Source organism: Macrosteles quadrilineatus, unplaced genomic scaffold (genome assembly GCF_028750875.1).
Source record: "Macrosteles quadrilineatus isolate MER2022 unplaced genomic scaffold, UCM_ALF_1.0 Scaffold_1__1_contigs__length_201487025, whole genome shotgun sequence".
Classification (NCBI taxonomy): domain Eukaryota; kingdom Metazoa; phylum Arthropoda; class Insecta; order Hemiptera; family Cicadellidae; genus Macrosteles; species Macrosteles quadrilineatus.
The window spans coordinates 55,974,958-55,997,917 of record NW_026542594.1 but is presented as its reverse complement, the minus strand read 5'-3'; the positions used below and the strand labels follow the sequence as shown (position 1 = coordinate 55,997,917).

Here is a 22,960-nt window from a genome sequence, read left to right as displayed (position 1 = left end):
AAATTTAATTATATCTTGGATATGGAATTTAGTTTTAGATATATTTACTCAATTATAAATACGTTATTCTATTTGTTTTGACCTAAGAACCTTCAGTGAAATGCCAGCTTCCATTTTAATTGTTGATTATTAAGATCGGACGTACCTAAAGCACACTGCTAAATCACGAACAATGATTTTTTTCAAATTTTTCAAAAAATTGAGTTCTTTATCATCGATTTATAGTCAAACGGTCTTTCTTGCAACCTCAACAGCAACTGTCAGACTTTGACGGGTTTCACCTAGTAAATAAAAAAATCAAACTTTCATAATTCCCTGTTTGAAAGTCTACACGAATTAGGCTTTCCAATGACCTATTAATTAATAAAATCGGTTCAGTAGAACTGTAGATTTAATTGTACAAAATCTTTAGTTCAGTATTTTCTCACCATTATAAATTGGGAGGTTGCTTAACGTTTTTGCAAATAACTTTGAAATGGTGAGGAAATCGACCAATGTGGAAGGTAATATTCTGATAGAGAATAAAATTTCCTACAAATTACTATTATGTATTTTTGGAAAATACTCAATAAAGACAGCCTAAAGATGGCTACAAATATAAACTTGGAAATATAAACTTAGAAAAAAAGGCATTTTAAATGTAATATTGTTTATTTTCATTGTTTTACCTCAAATATGTAATAAAATCAAACTTTCATAATTATTTGCAAATCTACACGAATTAGGCTTTCCAACGACCCATTAAGTAACAAAATCGGTCCGGTAGAAGTCTAGATTTAGTTGTACAAAGTTTAACAAAAATATAACTAATTCAGTATTTTCTCACCAATATGAATTTGGAGATCACTTAGATTATTGCCAATAACTTTTAAATGCATGGGAAATCGACCAAAGTAAATGTTATATTCTGAAAGAGAATAAAATTTACTACAAATAACTGCTATGCATTTCTTGAAAACGCTTAATAAAGGCAGCCAAAAGCTGGCTACAAATAAAAACTTGAAAACAGAAACTTGAAAAAAGCAGTTTTTAATGTATTTTTTTTATTTTTACTTTTTTACCACAAAGATTTAATAAAATCACACTTTCATAATTATTTGCAAATCTACATGAGTTGGGCTTTCCAATTACCCATTAATTAACAAAATCGGTCCGGTAGAAGTCTAGATTTAGTTGTACAAAGTTGAACAAAAATATCCCTAACTCAGTATTTTCTCATTACTATAAATTCGGAGGTTGCTTAGCTTTTTTGCAAATAACTTTTAAATGGTGAGGAAATCGACCAAAGTGGAAGGTGATATTCTGAAAGAGAATAAAATTTCCTACAAATTGATACCATACACTTCTTGGAAACACTAAAAAAAGGCAGCCAAAAGTCTCACCCAAATAAAAAGTGTGAAAAACACCGTTTTCAATGTATTTCTTATGGAAAACATGTTTTTTTTTAATATTTCACCATAAATCATAACAAAAGCAAACTTTCATAATTATTTGCAAATCTACACGAATTGAGCTTTCCAACGATCCATTAATTAATAAAATCGGTCCAGTAGAACTCTAGATTTAGTTGTACAAAGATTTTTAAAACTGAATTATATATAGAATAGATTATTCAAGGATGGTTTGTGTGAAGTTTGGTTCAGATCCGTCAATAGGGCTCCGCCCCAGTGGCTCTGGAGTTTCCCATGTTAACCTTATGAGTACTCATATTTAAATGGAATTAAAGAATCTTAACAGCTGGTGCAGCTAAACAATTTGATTCTGTGATGTTCAATAGCATTAAAAAGTTAATAGGTTTACCAACAGGGTGCAGCACTATATTTTTTTTTTTATTTATGAGAACGGCTAATTTGTAACTAAAAGGTGAGTGAGCGTAGCGAACGAACTTCAACCTGGACGTGATTGAGCCATGCGAACGAGCTCATCTTGAAAATGAATGAGCATGTGACATAAAACCACAATAGGACAGGACGACGTCTGTCGGGCCAGCTAGTATATATATATAACAGGGTGTCCACCGATCGGGAAATCCGGGAATCATGCGGGAGATTTTTGAACCGTGAATTTTGTTTTTCTTCCTGGAGTTTTCAATTTACCGTGATCGCGCATGACAAAAGTGACGTTTCCGTGATCGCGGGAGACGATAATGGTATCTACAGAGCCGCAACGGATAATCAGAGTATTGCCGCGATCACGGAAGACAATGATAATGTTCACACGACCGCGGGAAACAGCAAGAATTCTGCCGCGATCGTAGAAGACGATGATGATCTCCACACGACTGGAGGACATTATTAACATTTTACCGCAATCGCAGGAGACGATTACGATGTCTTCACAACTGCGGGAAACGATTACGATGTCTACAGAACCGCGGAATACAATAATGATTTCTACACGGCCACGAGGGATGATCACAATAATGCCGCGATCGCTCAAGACGATGATAATGTCCACATGACCGCGGGAAAAGATCAGAATTTTGCCTCATTCGCCAAAGACGATTATCTCCATATGTCCGCGGGAGATGATTACCATTTTGCCGCAATCGCGGGAGGCGATCACTATGTCCGTTGACCAACGGGGCAATATAATGATGTCTTCACGGCCGCGAGGGGTGATCAGATTTTTATGACAATCACGCAAGACGATGATTATGGCCACACAATCGCGGGAAAAGGTCAAAATGTTGCCTAATTTGCGTAAGAGGATGATGACCTCCACAAGACTGAGGGAGATGTTTACCATTTTTCCACAATCGCGGGAGGTGATTACTATGTCCACACGACCACGGGGGACGATATGATGTCTTCACGACCGCGAGGGGTGGTCAGAATTTGACCGCGATCGCGCAAAACGAGGATAATATCTTCACGACCGCGGGAAAATATCAGAATATTGCCTCATTTGCGGTAGATATTGATAATCTCCTCACGACCGCGGGATATGTTCATATATTGCCTCTATCATGGAAGACGATAATTTTATGTCCAAACGACCTGACTGCAGAAAATAGTAAGAATCTTGCCGCAAACGCGGGAGACGATTACGATGCCTACACGGCCGCGAGGAGTTATCAGAATTTTACCGCGATTTTACCACGATTTTTTTTTTATTTCCAAATTTTTGGCGCCCCCAAAAAAGCCAATTGCCTCGCGCCCTAGGCACGTGCCTACCGTGCCTATTCGGTAAATCGGCCCTGAGTTCATTAGGTGAAGGTAATTGTAAATTATCTATTGCATGCACCCCACGTTTTTCGTTTTAAATCTTACAAGTATTTATACTCTCCACAATTTATAAATTATTTTCTACTTTTTAGTACGTTTTAAAACGTTTTGTTAGCGAATTTCCCTAAAGGGAAGTAGCTATTACCGTAGGTGGCACGGTAAGACCTAGACCCGGGACCGATTTACTTTTTCATTTTGATGTCCCCAGAGGCCAAAAACACTATTCGTTCAAATTTTTATATATATATATGTATATACGTCCGTGAACGCGATAACTTGAGTAATTTTTGTCCGATTTTGATGAAATTTGGTTTAAAGGTGTAAAGCGGGATAAACTTGAATGAGTTCGCGAACCAGCACGATCGGACCATGGGAACGGGGCTTTACGGGGGGTTTTATGGGGTAAAAATTGGTTTTTCTCACTTTTGACCCTCAAAACACAAAATTTCCCAATTTCTCTTTAGACCTTTTTAACACGTTCGCTACTGAGCGTCGCATATATGCGACGCCGCGGTCATTGCCACAGACCGAGGTATACATTTGAATCTTACACATAGACCGACTGTCACTTTGATAACAGTACACACAGACCACGGGCGAAAACCTGTTAAACAGCGATCATTTACGTTGTAATCCGCAACAATGGTGTTTGTAAATAAATTATTCTTGTTTATTTGTATTTTTTATAACCTTTTGTAATGTCACATATTTGCGACGCCCGGTCTACAGCGAAGACAATAATGACAATTATCATAGTTTTCTTGAAATAGACTAAACGTCGCATATATGCGACAGTTCATTTTTTTGTGTTTTAAGGTGAAAGTAAGTAAAGAAATAAACAGATTATTCAAGAACAGTTTATAACTGAACAAATATAAAAGCTACATAGGATAATGCAGCATACATACTGCATACAGTGATGCAGAAAAGTAAAGACCAGTTTTTCCAACTATTATATGACGTCACTAATCATCATATCCACAGACCAAGCGACGCAGTTGTGCGTCAGACATCTCTGTAGACCACTGCAGGGAATTCAGTGCCTTCAAATAGACCACTACAAAGATATAAGCATTTTAATAACATTAGAACCCCGACACAAATATGCGTCGGCAGTCTATTTTAATGTGACTAGCCGTCGCATATATGCGACGGCAGTCCATGGGTGGAAACCAGCCGTCGCATATGTGCGTCGCTGGTCCATGTGAATGGAAAATTTCGTACTATTGCAGTAGCGAACGTGTTAAAGAGCTTAAAAAAACAAATAATTTAGTATATAAAAGTATTTTTGTTCAATTATTAGTAACGGAGAAAATTAAAAAAATTGTAAATTTAAAATGCCCATGTTATTCTTATGGAGAATATTGTCAAATGTTGTAGTTTGCTTGTTTATGAATATATTTTGATCAAACTTGGCAAATTTATTTATTTTGTACTAAGCTATCAATATTTTACTCAAAAACACACTTTATTAGTTTCCTAGTATCAGCAAACCTAGGTACTCGTTAAACCTAATGTTATTAAAATATATTTAACTGAAAATCAATTCAGACAAATGGAAATTCGCTTAGTCGGCAGGTTTGCTGCGGCGGGGGTATTTTAAAAGTTTTTTATTTATAACTTATTATAGTAACTCTTACAATTATTTCTCATTGAACTATCTTAAATATCTATTTTACGGGTTGGTGTCTGCCTTTGATACCACTTTTGCCTACATTTTATCATATTATTCAAGACAGATCATAATAGGTTCATGCAAGATTATTGGTAGATGTTTTCAATCATTGGAAAAGTCTTTGATTGTGTAATAGGCCTACAATACAAAATAATGCGAGTGCAGAAGGGCACGTTGTCCATATGAGCCGTGTCCATATTTTGTTAAATTAATATTAGTGTACAGCAACTGGATAAAACATTTTACAATATTTATGTAGAAATATGTGCATGATTTAAAAAGTCATTAAACTGGAAAACTGCAATTTAATGCAGACTTTTCAGAGAGGTTACTTCGATGTATTCATTCTGCTTAGTAAAAACATAATAAGGGTATGTATACAAATAAGAACTTCAACTTTTAGAGAGCCTTTGAATGTTATTAGACTAGCGACATTGACTATTGGATACAGAAGAAGACATCCCATCTATATGGATCAGCTGTCGCCAATTTTTTTCTAAAAAAGAATGTAGTTGTGTGAACCAGTCACAGATTGCGCTAGTGTCTAAAACTCTATTTTGTACCTTATTTTTTGTTACTGTCATAGTCGCTGGGTCACAATAGTTGCTATAGCTCATAATAAGTCATTCCATCAGTTTGACTTGGTAAAAACCATTGTGTAATCGGCAGAAATCAGTCATTTAGATCAGCGCAATCTGTAGGTGGCTCACATCAACTAAGACAAATTTTATTAAAAACCTGGCTACAATTTTAACATGGGAATGGAATGACTAGTTGTTGTATTAATAGTCAAAGCTAGCGAAGAGGGTTCTGCATGTTAACTATCGCTACTCAGCAACGAAAACCATTTAATTTATCTCTAAAAAATATATTCTTAAGTGGACTGAGCAGCAGCCTAAAAATACTATGTAACTTTGTTATACAGTTAAAAAATGCCCAAACTCGCATTTATAATTCGGCTTATATTTCCCCAACAGATTAATTATCTGTAGAAGAAGTTCATTGAGCTCTTATCAAGTCTAATAACATCCAAACACAGAAACCTTGCCTAGAATGGTACCGGTACCTATCTTTGAGAAATTATTTGCAGTGGCCTAAATTACGGACCGTGGCCCACTAGGTTGGTAAGATTATTGAAAATAACATGACATTTTGGCTGTAAAAATGGCACAAAGAGTAATTATATTCAAGCAGTTACTGTCATGACAGAAAGGTCATATTCCTTTTAAACTAGATCACATCATTCTTTATAAGATGCGTTGATTAACAATGCATTTAAACATCAATATTTACGAAACAGCCAATTTAAAGTATTCTTTGCTTTTTGGAAATGCCACTTTGCTATGTCATTTGCATTATTTGTTGCCAATGAAGCCGCACGCCCATATAAACGAAGAGGCCCCCAACCGTCGATTTCGACGGGTTTCTCCTAGTCTTTATTAAGAGTCTTCATCAGTGGTAGCCATATTGGATTTTAGTCCCATAAGAGCAATGTTAACCCTCCGAGTGTCCCTAGTTTTGGCCTTAACCCTCCGAGTGTCCCTAGTTTTGGCCTTAACCCTCCGAGTGTCCCTAGTTTTGGCCTTAACCCTCCGAGTGTCCCTAGTTTTGGCCTTAACCCTCCGAGTGTCCCTTGTTTTGGCCTTAATGTCTGCCTATTTTTTGCTCATTTGCAAGGTTTTATTAAATAAAACGGATCTGAGAAGCTTGAAAACAATGTTAATTATACTGTTCTATATACCATTTTGTTTGGAAAATCATGGGCTTCAATATTATACATAAAACATAAGGAAACATTTGTTTCAAAAAATTTTTTAGGTAAAAAAAAATATTTTGGAAAATTCAAAAAAAAGTTTGCGCTCAATGAAATTGTATAAATTATAGGCCTATAAATATTTGAATACAGCCACTTTGTTCTAAATTTTATGAGGATTACAAATATATAATAATATAAGGAAGTAGATTTGCAAATAAATAAGTTATGGGCAAAAAACAGATTTCAGTACATAGCGTTTAGCTAAGAATGCATAGCCTAACCATAGCTAGGAATCTGGCTGATGATTTACATCAATATCACTACCTACTTCTTCACAATCATCGACCAGCCCTTCAAAATCACTTAAATCTTCTTATAATGCACCACGAATATCACTACTTTTGATTTTTAACACTAAAACAATGATAAACGTAATAAAACACATCAGTCATTGGTGCGAGGTTAACCAAGCTATTTCCAAATACGCACGTCAGCTGTCTGCTACAATATTTTCGGAACTAAAATGAAAAGCGCTTAGAGACAGATCTCCGGAGAAAGCTCTGAATCTGCCAAATAAAACGATACCTAACTCGATCCAGTTCAATCCGATTTTGTCAGTCATAGAGCCTCCGCCGTAAACAGTGTTTGTGAGTCAATGCATCGACACAAAACACTACACAAAGTGTGTTATGTGTCGAAGCATCGACAAATAACACTCGGAGGGTTAATGTTTGCCTATTTTTTGCGCATTTGCAAGGTTTTATTAAAACGGATCTGAGAAGCTTAAAAACAATGTTAATTATACTGTTCTATATACCATTTTGTTTGGAAAATCATGGGCTTCAATATTATACATAAAACATAAGGAACATTTGTTTCAAAACAAAAATTTTAGGTAAAAAAAATATTTTGGAAAATTTTCAAAAAAAAAAATAAGTTTGCGCTCAATGAAATTGTATAAATTATAGGCCTATAAATATTTGAAAATAGCCACTTTGTTCTAAATTTTATGAGGATTAGAAATGTATAATAATATAAGGAAGTAGATTTGCAAATAAATAAGTTATGGGCAAAAAACAGATTTCAGTACATAGCGTTTAGCTAAGAATGCGTAGCCTAACCATAGCTAGGAATCTGGCTGATAATTTACATCAATATTACTACCTACTTCTTTAGGATCATCAACCAGCCCTTCAAAATCACTTAAATCTTCTTATAATGCACCACGTATATCACTACTTTAGATTTTTAACACTAAAACAATGATAAACGTAATAAAACACATCAGTCATCGGTGCGAGGTTAACCAAGCTGTTAACAAACACGCACGTCAGCTGTCTGCTACAATTATGATCGGCTCGAGAAAAAAAAGCGCTTAGAGACAGACCTCGGGAGAAAGCTTAGAATCTGCCAAATAAAACGATACCTAACTCGATCCAGTTCAATCCGATTTTGTCAGTCATAGAGCCTTCGCCGTAAACAGTGTTTGTCAGTCGAAAAATTGACACAAAACACTCGGAGGGTTAAGTTTGACAGACTCATTTGAAGCAGTATGCCGGTGTTATTTATAAAGATATAGTTTTGAAAATTTATAATTTTTTTTTTTTTTTTTTAGGGAGAGGTGGGAAAATGTATTTAGGCACACAAGTTGCTAGCCTGTAGTGTGGGACTCCAACGGGCTTAAGGCCCAGAGACTACCCACTAAAAACCTCCCCTACTCTTCGGACACTAGCCTGGGAACACTTGTCGCCCTTCATCAGAACTAGGCCGAGTTTGCCTACGCCCGAGGGGCTTACGCCGTGTCTAGCCGTTTATTTCTTATCAAATCTAGACTATGTTCCGATCTAGATCATTCTTTTTAGCTTGAAGGACATTCCAGACAAAGTGCGACCAGCAGTCCCAGTTGTCCTCACCCTTCAGCAAGGTCTCACAGATCGATTCAATCGACAGCACCCCAAGATGTTGAATGGCCTCCTGGCGAAGCATATCCCATTGTGGACAGCGGAAAAAAGTGTGTTCCGCATCGTCGGGAATGCATGGGCAGTAAATGCAGTCAGGTGAATTCGTTTTGGCCATCAAGTGCAGGTACGACTGAAAATAGCCGTGACCTGACAAGAACTGCGTGAGGTAATAGTCAACCTCACCGTGCCGCCGTTCTACCCACGGTTGGACCTGCCTGATGAGTCTGGCAGTCCAACGTCCTCGAGTCTCCCTTTCCCAGCTTTCTTGCCACATCTGAAAAGTGCGGGAGCGCTCTTCTGTTCTTGCAGCGTCCTTTCCGATGTAGCCTTGTCTCTGGTAGATTGCCTTCCTCTCCGCTGCCAAGAGTTTGACTGGGATAACTCCAGCGATCACCAAAACGGCCGGTTCGGACACCGTACGGTACACGGAAGCGACCCTGAGTGCCGCCTGACGCTGCACTCGTGCGAGCCTCAACCTATACGCCTCCTTGTTAAGCGCGTCTGCCCACACCTCAGAGCCGTAGAGAAGCACGGACTGGACTGCAGACATCAGTAGTCTTCTACGGCTGGACCGGGGACCACCGACATTGGCCATAAGCCTACTAAGAGCAGCGACACTCCTAGCAGCCTTGTCCGCCGTACGTAAAATCTGGTCCCTCCAGCTCAACTTGTTGTCCACGATGACACCAAGGTACTTGGCGGTTCGCGTGGTTTGGACAACTACGTTCCCAACTCGTAGGCCATAAAGGTTAAATTTTGTTTTTAAAAGGCTTATGTGTAACTATTTTATCAACAGATGTAAAGATAAAATGTTTCTATTTTGAGTTCTCTTCCCATTGCAAAGCACGGGTAGGCCTACAACAGCTAGTAATATAATAAACGGAAAACCGCAAAATACAACCGCAAGAAAAATACAACCTTTTATAAACACAATTTCACACTATTCAGTAAATATTCATGCATGGTAAAATGCATGAAGATTACTGTTATATACACACACACATTTCTCTAACAATACGAAATAATAATGAATTTAGTAATAAATCGCGGATAAAAAGAGAGCGAAAACTCATCGGCAACAACACGCATTGGCGAATACAAGGCACTTTGTGTATGAGACCTTGACAGTAGTGACGCACTTTCATCTTCTTCGTGTGAGCAGACGGAAATAACCTTGAGCGCAGGGCTGCCACTATCACAAGCTACATTTCTTCCTCTTCTAAATGACATATTATATGACTAGTAATAATAACTGACACTGTATGTAATTCGTATTTTCCAAACTAGTGTATTACGCTGGTTGGCCATTTGTTATAAATTTGAAAAACAGCTGTTTTCATAAAATCATACCTGTTGTGCAATCAATATTTTGTTCTAAATATCAATACCATAATGAAGATAAAATCAATGGCTATCCAGTGGTACCACCCACAACATCCCAAGACGAAAATTACCCGAGCAGGGTAATGCCAAACAAGTCGTGTTTTGACAGTTCCCAAGAGTCAGCTGCAAAAGTCGTGCCGCGCCAAAAATTAATTTGATTTCTAATCGTCGTGACATTGTTATATACCTGCTACAGGGTTTGTTTATATAATAAAATGAAAGTTCAGAATGTGATCTTTCGAATGGTATATAGGTAGGCCTATATATATTGTTCACATCAGAGTTGTTCACATAAGCGGTTTTTTCACCGTTAAAAATATTTCGGCCCATACTAGCGTATTACGCTGGTGGCCATTCTAAGGCGTCACGGCGAACGAGCGTATTACGCTCGTTGGCCACTGCTAGGGTTAAAATTAAAACTTTAGGTCTTTTCTAACAAATGATGGTTTGTGTTTTATTTCCTTAGATTATTTCCATGTTTAATGCAATGAAGACACAACATGGTTCTGATGGGAAAGTATAAGAGAATAAATGTTGGCCTACCTACTATAAAAATATATTAAATACAATTAAAGAGTAAAAAAAACTTACCAAACATGGTCAGGTTCATCTACTTTGTAGAAACGGCTTAAAAAAGAACAAATAACCACTGTGGAAAACACCATCCACCATGTTTTGTAAGACCTGAAACATAAAGTATCAATTTGGAACACACACAGGGGGTAAATATTTAACATCTAAATGTTTTTGTCCGTTGACACTAGTATTATTTGTTAAAAGGCCTTAGTATAAATTTAAGGTCACACTGTCAAAATCAGAAAATTCATTAAGTTTAAATCTATAAATCCAACACAATGAACAAAAATACACCCGCCACAGCAAACCTGCAGACTAAGCGAATTTCAACTTGTCTGATTAAATTTTCACTAAAATATTACCATGAATAAGACATAGCCTATTTATTCCCAATTTAAATAACATTAGATTAAGGGGTGCTTAGGTTTGCTGCCAAGGGGAAGGAAAAATTATTTTTTCACCAAACATTAATATTATGGGATGAAATAAAAATAAAACTAGTTAACCGCCCGTGCTCCGCCACGGGAATATTGTCAGCAATAAAAGACATAATAATGAACAAATACTGTTTATCTTTGTGTTTTATTTAGGGACTGCTTGATTTTTTTTTTACATGACATAGAACTGATAGTTGGCCTGTATAAACTATTTATGTTAATCTAACCGATATATAGTTTAACCAAATGAATGTTTTATATTAATTCCAGTTTCGTTTGAAAAATAAATAGTGTACGAACTGCAAAATGCTGTTAACCTAATAAGCTACTTATGCTATGGAGATAATTTGTTCATATATATTCCCACATTCGTTGTTTTTTTTTGTTCATTACACTCGTTGTGTGGAATAAAAATAGTCACTTAAATCACGCATCAGCAGTTGGTCGCATTTCCCGGATCTTTGACTCATTCTGTGAGTAACAGCTGTTGTTTACGTCGCATTCATAAAGTTGGTTTGTAGCATACTTTGGTTCAATTTTAGAGGGTATTAACTGTCCAATCCGTGGTGGTAATAGGAGTCCCAGATCTCAAAATTATATAGACTTCCAGAATGATGTTGATTCATCTATGTGAGACTTATAAACTTACCATTGCAAATGCAGAGTTGTAGGCCTATGATCTTTTATTTATCAAATAGTTTTTTTTGTTTCTTTTGATACTTAATACTTTATTCATATTTGATGTAGTCCCGTTGATAAGATTTTCCTTGAACTCAAAATGTTGATAAGGAGCTAATTTTACCTTCCCCTTGTGACAATATATATTTATGTCCCTGTTAGTCTGTTCTGCCCATAAATTCATAGATTTGCAGTAGTGAAAAATCCAATTTAAATACCCCAATTCAAAAGAATCTATGTTTTTTGTAAGAACTTCCAGAGCCCATTTAACACCATCACTGCTTTTTACTTTTTTTATTCTATGGATCTCCACGTGTTTTGTTTGTCCTGGTTTTCTCTTTACGCACAGTTAATGACTTTTCACCTATTCTTTTTCTTTTTGTATTTTTCACATCCTGGGAATTATGATTAAGTATAATTAAGTTTTATAACGCTGTAATGACCCGAGTCAACATTGACATTAAACATCAAGTCACATACTTCTTCGCCAGAACCGAAATCGTAAGTCACAGTTTCTCAAGCAACTTCCCTGTATACTCGAAAAAATAGTTATAGGGTATAATTCACTGATAAATTGTAGTTCCACATATCCAGAGTACTCGCCATCTCTAGAAGTTAAAGTTACTGCTGAACAGTGATAAAAAGTAGTGATCTTGAGTAAGATTCATCACCTAATATAAAATGTTTGTATGTTTCTCACTCATTAGCAATTATCTGTACAACTTGCAAGCGAATTTCCCCATGATTGATCTCCTTGAGGCCGTAGAGAATAAATTGTTTTGATCGGAACAAACAGTTTATGTCCCCTACTATGGGTATTATTTCACAATCCATACTCAAACGTAAACTCAATTACGATCGACCAGGAAAACAAACACATTTTTCAAAAATACAACTTTTACATTACATTGTAGTTCGACGTATCCAACGCACTCACCATCTTAAGAAGTAAAGTTTAGCACTGCTAAACGTCAAACACTGATCTTGAGTAAGATTGATCCCTATATTAAAATGGCTGTATGTTTCCCACTCATTAGCAATAATTTTCTATACAACGTGCAAGCTGATTTTCCTATGATTATTCTGGTGGCCGTAGAGAATAAATTATGTTGATCGGAACAAACAGTTTCCGCCCCAACTATGGGTATTATTTCACGTTCCGATCCATACTCCAACTTAAACTCAATTACCACTTTCCTTTGGATCACTTCGCAGGAAAAGTAACACATTTTTTGAAAATACAAAATCTACATTGTAGTTCCACGTCAGGCCCATCCAGCGTTCTCACCATCTCTTCTTCACCATCAGTCTTCACTTACTTGGGACACAGCAGTTACGGACACACAAAAAAAGGTTTTTGCCTCCATACATTCACTGAAAAGATTGCAGAACTTTTTGCCACAACACACAAAACTTCATTTGATCAAATCACTTGTACTACCCCACTTCAGTTACTGCAACTCATTGATCAATGACATGACTGTGATTCAGGCGGATATGCTCCAGCGGTCTCAGAATTACGCTTTGAGATTTGACTATGGTCTGCGGCGTGAGGAGCATATCACGCCATACTACCTTGAGGCAAACATCTTGAAACTAAATTATCAAAGATCCATCAAAATTTTGTCATTAGTCTTTTTAATTTTGAAATCAGGCTCCCCGAAATATTTTACATCAGATTTTAAATTTGTGTCTCAGGGTAGTTCACGAATTTCTCGTTCTTCTTCGATCACATTGCGTATACCTCATCATGTGACCACCGTTTATGACAGGGCTTTTGTTGTTACCGCTTGCCGTCTTTGGAACAGCCTACCCCTACACATTAAATCCCTTGATAAACGTTCCCAGTTTGTGGCGGCACTAAAAAATCTCTACTTTGAGCAAATGGTCTCGGCTGGCGTGTCCTAGGGCTTCTGCGTCTTTGCGCGATTGCTGGTGCGTATGCGTGTGAACGTGTTTTCTTTTGTATATTTTATTAATTTATAATAATTTACTATTTTTTTTTTTAATTAGTTAATTAGTTAAATAAATTGAATTTTTGTTTAACTTGTACTTGATGTGTTAAATATGTATTTTTATATTAGATTAAGAAATGTCATTGTATTTTTATTTATTTATATTTAAGTTTGTCAGGTTAAGTGTAAGAGAGGGCCATGTGGCCCTAACTTTGCCTGGTAAAATAAAGAATTTTTCATTTCATTCATTTCATTTCATTTCATTTCATTTCATTTTTCATCTCTAGAAAAAAAAGTTTGGCTCTGCTGAACATCAAACACTGGCCTTGAGTAAGATTCATCCCCTATAATACAATGTTTGTATGTTTCCCACTCATTAACAATTTTCTGTAGGCTACAACTTGCAAGCGGATTTCCCTATGATGTTCTGGTGGCGGTGGCAATAGAGAATAAATGTTATTGATCGAAACAATAAGTTTCTGTCGCCTACTATGGGTATTCTTTCTCATTCCATACCCAAATTTAAACTCAATTACCACTTTCCTTCAGATCACTTCGTAGGAAAACTAACACTTTATTCGAAAATGCAAAATTTGCACCAAAACATAGGCTACAAATAATGTTCAAATACATTTATAAGTAATACATTGTGGTATAAAAAGTTAAAAAAATACACTTTTCTTTGTTCCAAATCGTGTTTTTTTTTTAAACAGCAATTCCTAGATTATAAGTATTACATACTGAATGTGAGGTTATAAAAATAATAACAAATGTCTGGCAAACCTTAAACAGCTGACAAATAATTTATAAACTGTGTATTATACTCTTTAATAAGAATCGTATTGGCTCAACCTTTAAAGGGCTGTAGGTCGTAGCCCTTAGAAAAAACGTAAAATCTAAGGAAGTTCGGCAAATCTACGCACTATCCCCTTTAATTTGAGATATAAATCTTTTGGATCGGTCCAGTAATTATTGAGAAAACAGACTTACAACTGTCATTAAATATATAGAGAAGATAGATTCCAAATTTGATCAACATACTGTAATATATCCATAAGCAAGTAAACTACAACAGTTTTCATTTTCTACATAAGAATAACATGGGAATTTTAAATTAACTCTTTTAGCGAATTTCCCATATAGGGAATAAGCTATTACCGTAGTGTTCATGGACCCGGGACCTGATTACATTTTTCATTTTGAGGTCCCTAGAGGCCAAAAACACAACCCGTTCAAATTCATATATATATATATATATATATATATATATATATATATATATATATATATATACAGTACAGGGTGTCCATAAAAATAAGGTAAAGTTAGTCGGGGAACCCCTTCATTTTTGCCTTATTTTTACACAAAAAACGTTATATTTCAGCTATCTTTTGTCCGATCATTTTGATCTTGGTATCGTTTGATAGGAAATTAAAAATGCTAAAAATAAGTATTCTTGTCATTTTTTCATAGAATTAGCCATTTTCTAGTTATTTAAGTTGGAAAAATTCAAACGGCCGCCATTTTGAAATTTACGATTGGAACAACTTTATTATTTTTTCTATTGTAGGTCTTGTGTAGGTATGTTAACATGTTTACCTAATTTCATAATCATCGAATAAAAAACTTCAAGGATAAAAATACTTTTGAATAAAAAACAAAGTGGTGGATATCTGGGTAAATATGCATTTTCGGACATACCTTCCCATAAACTTTTTTCTTCCTTTTAGTATGGGGGTTCATTTCCCAAAGTCCTGAAACGTTTTTTATGGACACCCACATGTGTCCGTTAACGCGATGATAACTCGAGCAAAAATGATCCAATTTTGATGAAATTTGGTACAAACATGTAAACCTATGTCTATTCGAACGAGTTCGCAATCCAGCATAATCGAACCATGGGAACGGGGGTTTATGGGGGGTTTTATGGGGTAAAAATGGGGTTGTCCCATTTTTGACCCTAAAAACACAAAATTTTGCAATTTCTTTTCAAACCGTTTTGTAGAGCTTAAAAAATAAATAATTTAGTATGTTGAAGCGCTGTTGTATGCCTAACGGTCACAGAGAAAATTCAAAATTAGTGTAATAAAAAATTCCCATGTTATTCTTATGGAGAAAATGAAAATTGTTGTAGTTTACTTGTTTATGGGTATATATTGATAAAATTTGGCAAATTTATTTATTTCATCCTATACTATTGACGTTTGGTCCAAAAACACTTTTTACCTTCCCCGTAGCAGCAAACCTAAGCACTCGTTAAATCTAATGTTATTTAAATAGGGAATAAATATGTCTTATTTATGGAAATATTTTAGTAAAAATGTAATCAGACAAGTTGAAATTGGCTTAGTCTGCAGGTTTGCTGTGGGGGGGGGTGTTTTTTTTATATTTTCTCTGTAACCGTTATGCATACAACAGCACTTCAATATAACCAATGCAAATCTGTCTCCAGAGACTGCCGATCAAGGTTCATCGACAACGTCAACTCAACCATCACCTCCAATGTCAAGGTGTTCTGGAGCTTTGTTAAAGACCTCAATCGTTCGCCTCCTATTCCTGCTCAGCTTCCTGCTCCATTCAGTTCTTATCTGGATGCCGCCGAGGGAGGTCGTCTGCACTCTGACCTCCACTATCTAGGCTACCTCTGCCGTGTCTCCCCATCCAGTTTTTACGTGCATGTGCATGGTTTAATACGGATTATTTTATAGACGGATTATTTTAATTTTTTTTGTAATTATATTTTCTTGCTTAAAATGTCGACCTGTGGCAAGTGTTCATCCGTGTTTGTCGATAAAAAAGATACTCTCGTGTGTGCAAAGTGTAAGAAAGTGTTCCACCCGGCGTGTTCACGTGTTGTATCTGATGAAAACTATAAACTACTTAACAATCAACAAAAGCTAGCGTGGTTGTGCGATACTTGTGATGTGAAGCAATCTTCCCAACGTAGTGGCGGTAAGCAAACCCAAGATAACGAGGCTCTGATTACATTGATTCGCAACTTGGAGAGCAACCTCAGTGACCAGATTGGACAGGTTAACACAAACATTGATGGCGTGAAAGGTCAGTAAAAAACAGTTAATGACACGATCTGTTCATTGCAAGCAACGTTAGGTAATTTAGTTAAAGAAAATGAAGACAGGAAGAATGATATATGTAGTTTAGAAAGTGAAAACGCTAAATTAAAGCAAGAGGTTAGTGATATCAAGTCTAACATGCAAAATATGGAACAATATTCACGGAGGGATAATATTGAAATAGTGGGAATTCCTTACACAAAAGGAGAAAATGTTTATTCGATTATCGCAAAAATTGCAACGGTCATCCAGATCAAATACAATTCGTGGGATATATCGATAGCACATCGTCTGCCAGTGACAGCTGAACGTCCCAACCCAGCAATTATTGTCAAATTCATCTCCAGGGAGTGCAAGACGGCGTGGATGAATGCGGCCTTTGCTAACCGACAGAAGATGACAGGAGCAGCCCTCAGCAACTCGTGGCCGTCCTATAGTTTTTTCATCAATGACCACCTAACAGCGTTCAACAAAGCGATCCTCGGCAAGGCGCGACAAGCCGTCCGTGACAAGAAGCTAATCTCTGGTCACGGGACTGCAAGGTGTTCGCGAGGAAGAGGAACTCCGAACCTGGAAGCCGACTAACCCTCCTGAGAACAATGGAAGGTCTGGAACAACTTCTTAAATAATAAGTGAGACTATCTAAACTCATCTTACTAATATTATCTCAGTCCATTATTAATATTATTTATTTATTTTTTCTGTCTTCTTTAAATTTGCATGCGTTAACTATTAAAGAAATTATCATTTCCAAGCTTATCACTCCTACAAGTTATCTAATTACTTATACTTCACTGTGAATGTCGACTGCTAAAACAAATCGATATGTTAGCATCATTATTAGTATTTACATAATGCATTCTTACATTCTTATTCATAATTTGCATGCATATTTAACTATAAAAAATAAACACAATTTACAAGCTTATGACACCTAGGGTTATTTATTTGCATTATTATTTATTTTAATTATTCATTTATTTTTTTGTTTTTACTACTATTATTACTTAGGCCTATATACGTTCGATAAATAAAAACAAACTGAAATGCACTTTTATTGTTAGCATTAGATAACTATCCATAAGTTGATATTTAATAGTATATTTCGTACCTAGGGCCGAAAATTAGGTTTTGCCGGCTCGAGATAGTTTTTAAGTTCGAGACGAAGTCGAGAACTTAAATCGATCGAGAGCTGCAAAACCATTTCGGTCCGTGGTACGAACGCTATTTTTCACCACACTATACCCTATTACCACTAATTCACGACTATAATATAGTCAACACAACTACAACTTTAAGGTTATGTGAAGAAATAATTTGAGGAATCAGCAAAAATTTAAAAAAATAGTTGCTAGGCAACGGTGATTATAACACAATTCTATTGCAATGCTGTGGATTTTGATTGTGTATTTAAAATGCATTCATGTTTTAAGTAAGTAAGCGGACAGCTGATTTTGCGGCCCCGGCCTGTAAAAACCTGCTCGGTCCCCAAATTACGATGACAGCTGGCATGGCCAGCAAAACATAACTTTCAGCCACCAATTAACGTATGTAATACAGCCAAAAACATCATTATGGTGTCTACTAAACCTGGTTTGAAAAATTCAAGGAGTTTTCCAGGAGAATTCAAGACAAATTCCTGAATTTTAAGGAGCTACTATCGGAACCCGTTTAACTAATCGCAACCCGCTAATAAATGAAAATGATTATTATTAGGCTATTATTATTATTAATAATGATTATTATTATTTGAAACAAAACATTTCCAAAGAATAATATTTTATACAACATAATAAAACAGTATAACTGGTAGGTAAGGCGACACCAGTTATCATCTCCCGCGATTGTGGGAATATCAGTGAGCATATCTTGCAGTATCTTCAACACCAGCGACAAAACGTCACACCGTCAACGATCACGGCAACACCCGTATGCATATTTTGCGGTTTGGGCGACACCGATAATCGTCTCTCGCGATCGCGGTAATACTCGTGAGCATATCATGCGGTTTTAGCAACAACGATAATCGTTTCCCGCGATCGTGGCAACAAAAGCGGTAGTGTTTCGGTTAGGCGACGATTCCGATGACTGGGCTCCGGATTCCCGGAGGTTTGGGTGGATTCCTGGAGTTTTCCAGGACATTTCAAGGTAAGATAAAATTCCCGGAGGTTTCCCGGTTTTCCCGAATTTCCCGGAGAGTAGACACCATGATCATAGTGTGGTGAAAAAAGATTTTTAATTTTTAAGTTATTAATGGTGGTCATAGGGATATTTATTTATTTAGTAAATTCTGTTCTCTTTACAAACTTAATAGTCCAGTGCAATTAGGTTATGACCCGGACAAAATTGATAACAGGCTGAAAATTGGTGGAAATGTTCAAAACAATGTCCTGAGTGGCCCACACAAAGTCCCAAGAAATCCCAGTTGGGGAACGGCCGCCATCTTGAAAAAACTGCCGCCATCTTGGAAATTTAGATTTCTTGCTGTATCTTTTGAAGTAATAGTCCGAAAGGCATTATTTATGTCTCAAATTAAACGTTTTGGGCTCATGTATGAGGGTAATATATAATTAAAGAGTTTATTATGTTCTAAGCATTAGTTTTATTTATATTAACCTAAAAATATCTATAATAATGATTTAGATACGGTTATGTCCCATTTTTTATACGAATTGTGGATATTTATAGGCATGCAAGGTGGATGTGATGCTCCCTGGTGTGGATTAACGTCCGCACTAGTGAGTACTATGACTATCCGCAGTACTATCATGTAGTTCGGATTCCATAAACTGTATGCCCCTTAGTTGCCATTAGCTGCGTGGGCTACTAATTAACATCTGTGTCTCAGGAACATGTCGGCCTTAGTCACTAACAAGACTACAAGATCTTGCCACTCATCCTACACTCATCCTTCAGTCATATTTGGTCAAAATACGCACATAGTGGCGTCCCCATCTAAAATAATTGATATAAATATACAAAATAAGTTTTTTTCTCTTTTTTCGTAATGTACTTGTTTAAGCCCTTAATCCTATTGCATCTTCTTGCACCCCACAATGCTTAGTCTTTGGAATTGGTTAAATATAAATATAATATCCATTTAACTATGATAAAGCTTTGAAAAGGAGACAATTAATACAGCTCATGCAATTATTAATGCAGCTCGACCACGATCTTTCATATCGCCCCTGCTGCTCGGCCTTCACAGACGGTATGGCTCGAAGTTGCTGTTAGACATTCTATCGTAGCTCGGAGTTTGCTCGACATACAAGATTGTCGTCAATTATGAGACTTCGATAGCTGATAATGTATCACCTTCAATAGATGACGGAGCTTACGTTCATTATGTTTTCGACAACGTGGATTACGACGTTAAAACACTTTATGGACATGGTACTCTTCACGCCATGGGTGGCATTGAGTGCATAACACCAGCCGAAATGTGTCAATGCAAGTGCTCCTGTACCACGATCAGCAAAAGCATCCCAAAATCCCTGTACATCCCAAAAGCAAAAAGTGTCCTTCTATCTCATGGCTTTCAGCCAGTGACACCTTACCAACGTCCGCCTAAGCCTGTGACATCTTTAGTAGTGTTGGGAGATGTCAGTACAGCCCTTTCCGAACAAAAAATAGTTGTAGATGCTTGTCTTGCTAACACCATATGGCTCATTAACTACCAACTGAGACAAGACTACAAGATCTCGCCACTCATCCTACACTCATCCTTCACTCATATTTGGTTAAAATACGCACAAACCAAGTCCATGTTGAAATGGATTCTTGGATACAGTACAACTTATGGAACCTTATGGTCTTAATTGTACCACGATGCATGGATACTGCACTGGACACGGATGTGCCAACCGCGCTAGTTACAAAGAAGATTACATCACCGTCAATATTATTTAACAGCGAGTAGTTACATTGTAAGTTTATATGCAATATTAAAATATAATGGTAATCAATTATAGCAACTAGATGATTCTATTTTTCAGATCAGAACAACCGAAATTATTAATTGCTTTTTCATAATTTATTTTTAACTTCATTGTTAAATTGTTGCTTTTCTAGGCAAGATTATATTTCCTGTTACCGATGTCGCTCTGCTCCTGCCATAGATTTAAGTTAGTTAAGTTTTCTGTTAAAATGCATGTTGTTACTACTTAGGCTTCTTGAATCCACATTGTAAATTAGTGATCTTGCTGTTGGAATTAATAAATAAATAAATAGCAAATTACAGCATCTATGTGAATAAAAAGTCAATACCCCCCTCTCTAATATTTTCTAAGTTAATATACAGAGATGTCCTTTTGGGTGGTCGTCCAATCTTAGCAGGGAGTATTATTTTATGATTAAGAAATTTTTAAATATTCCCCAAAAAGGGGGGATTTTGGGGGAAACTCAAAAATTTAAACGTAAACCCCCTTCAAGTGACATCTCATTTTAATGTGATTACAAAAACTTTATGAATGGTGAAAACCAGAGTTTCTAATTTATCTTTATTAAAAATGGTAGCCCGTCAAACGTTATGGAACATCAATGGTAATATTGGTTCGTAATTGTAATAGTGGCTACCATTTTGGACAGAGGAGAGTACTCAAAAATTTTAAAATCATAAAATGAAACTTCCTGCTAAGGTTGCATCACCACTAAAAGGATTACTCTTTAATATTTACTTAGGAAAAAATTAGAGGGGGGGGGGGAAATACTTTTTACTACACAAGAAAATTAATGTGTAGTAAGTTCCCATTTAATATCGTCATTAAACTTTTGACGGGCTACCATTTTGGATAGAGAAGATATAGCGAACTCTGGTTTTCACCATTCTTTAAGTTTTTGTAAACACTTCAAGATGAGGTGTCACTTGAATAGGATATACTTTAAAATTTTTGAGTTGTCCTCAAAATCTCCTTTTTTTGCCCCGGGACACTCAAAAATTTCAAAATTATCAAATGAAATTTCCTACTATGGTTTCAACAACACCAAAAGGATATTTCTGTATATTTACTTAGAAAATTATTAGAGGGGGGGGGGTCTTGACTTTTTATTCACCCCTTATTTAACCAATTCCAAAGACTAAACATAGTGAATTGCAAGAAATATCAAAGGGTTAATGTCTTTAACAAGTCCACTAAGAACAAAAGAGAAAAAGCTTCATTTTTTAAATATTTTGTAAATTTATATGATTTTTATAGATATATTTTTAGGTTAATATAAATAATATTTATGCTTAGAACGTATTAAACTCTTTAATTATATACTACCCTCATACATGAGTTCAAAACGCTTAATTTGAGACATAAATAATGCCTTCCGGACTATTACTTCAAAAAATACAGCAAAAAATCTAATTTTCCAAGATGGCGGCAGTTTTTTCAAGATGGCAGCCGTTCCCCAACTGGGATTTCTTGGGACTTTGTGTGGGCCACTCAGGACATTGTTCTGAACGTTTCCACCAATTTTCAGCCTGTTATCAATTTTGTCCGGGTCAAGGTCATTTTTTGTCTAATTGCACTGGACTATAATGCAGTTTCAAAATGTTTAATTTTTTTTGTTTGTTTTTATAAAATTAACCTGGAATGTTTACTACGTTCAATTTTAGTTTGTTTGCCACAGATTAGGCATAAAACTAAGTATTTATAAACTGTCTTTAAAATCAACTTATTATTTAAGTGTTTCGAGCCAACTCCAGACTAATAACCTAAATTAAACAAAGCATGAATGAGGTATTGTACTTAGAAAAATACTTTTGTTGTAATTTTGCGTTAGATCGTTAGATAGTAAATGTAATTTTACAAAAAGTCCATAGAACATTATACTAGAGTATTTATTTGTCTAAATTTATCGCCAATCTAATGCATATTGCTTAGTGTAATTTTATTTCCCGTTAATAAAAAGGGCATTTTTGAGCATCCTTTATTAAGTCAACAACTTTTAAATGTAATAGTATACTCAAATTAATATATGGGGAGGAAATGCTTTATGCGATTTTATAATTGTTCTATAAATATACAATTTGGGGAAGACACGGTTAGGATAGTAGCATGGTTCACTTTGATAGAGAAACTGACTTGGAAAACTTTAAAACTATACAAGTATCTAACTTTTTCAATGAGGGGAAAGGTTTACTATTTATCCATTTAAATATTAGAAGTTACAGTAGGAACATTGATGCCGCATTGGTTTTGTTACAAAGTCTAAACATAGAATTTGATTGTATTGCATTTACTGAGGCGTG

At 35.9% G+C, this 22,960-nt stretch overlaps 1 protein-coding gene across 2 annotated transcripts in view; it reads right to left on the bottom strand.

Annotated features, from left to right (window-relative positions):
* Positions 1-22,960, bottom strand: part of LOC128983149 (protein O-mannosyl-transferase 2) — a 196,600-nt gene that overhangs the window by 164,285 nt on the left and 9,355 nt on the right. For both annotated transcript variants that reach the window (XM_054402324.1, XM_054402325.1), the window contains exon 2: positions 10,594-10,686. In XM_054402324.1, the coding sequence (XP_054258299.1) occupies positions 10,594-10,686 (93 nt within the window). The remainder of the gene's footprint in view (positions 1-10,593; positions 10,687-22,960) is intronic.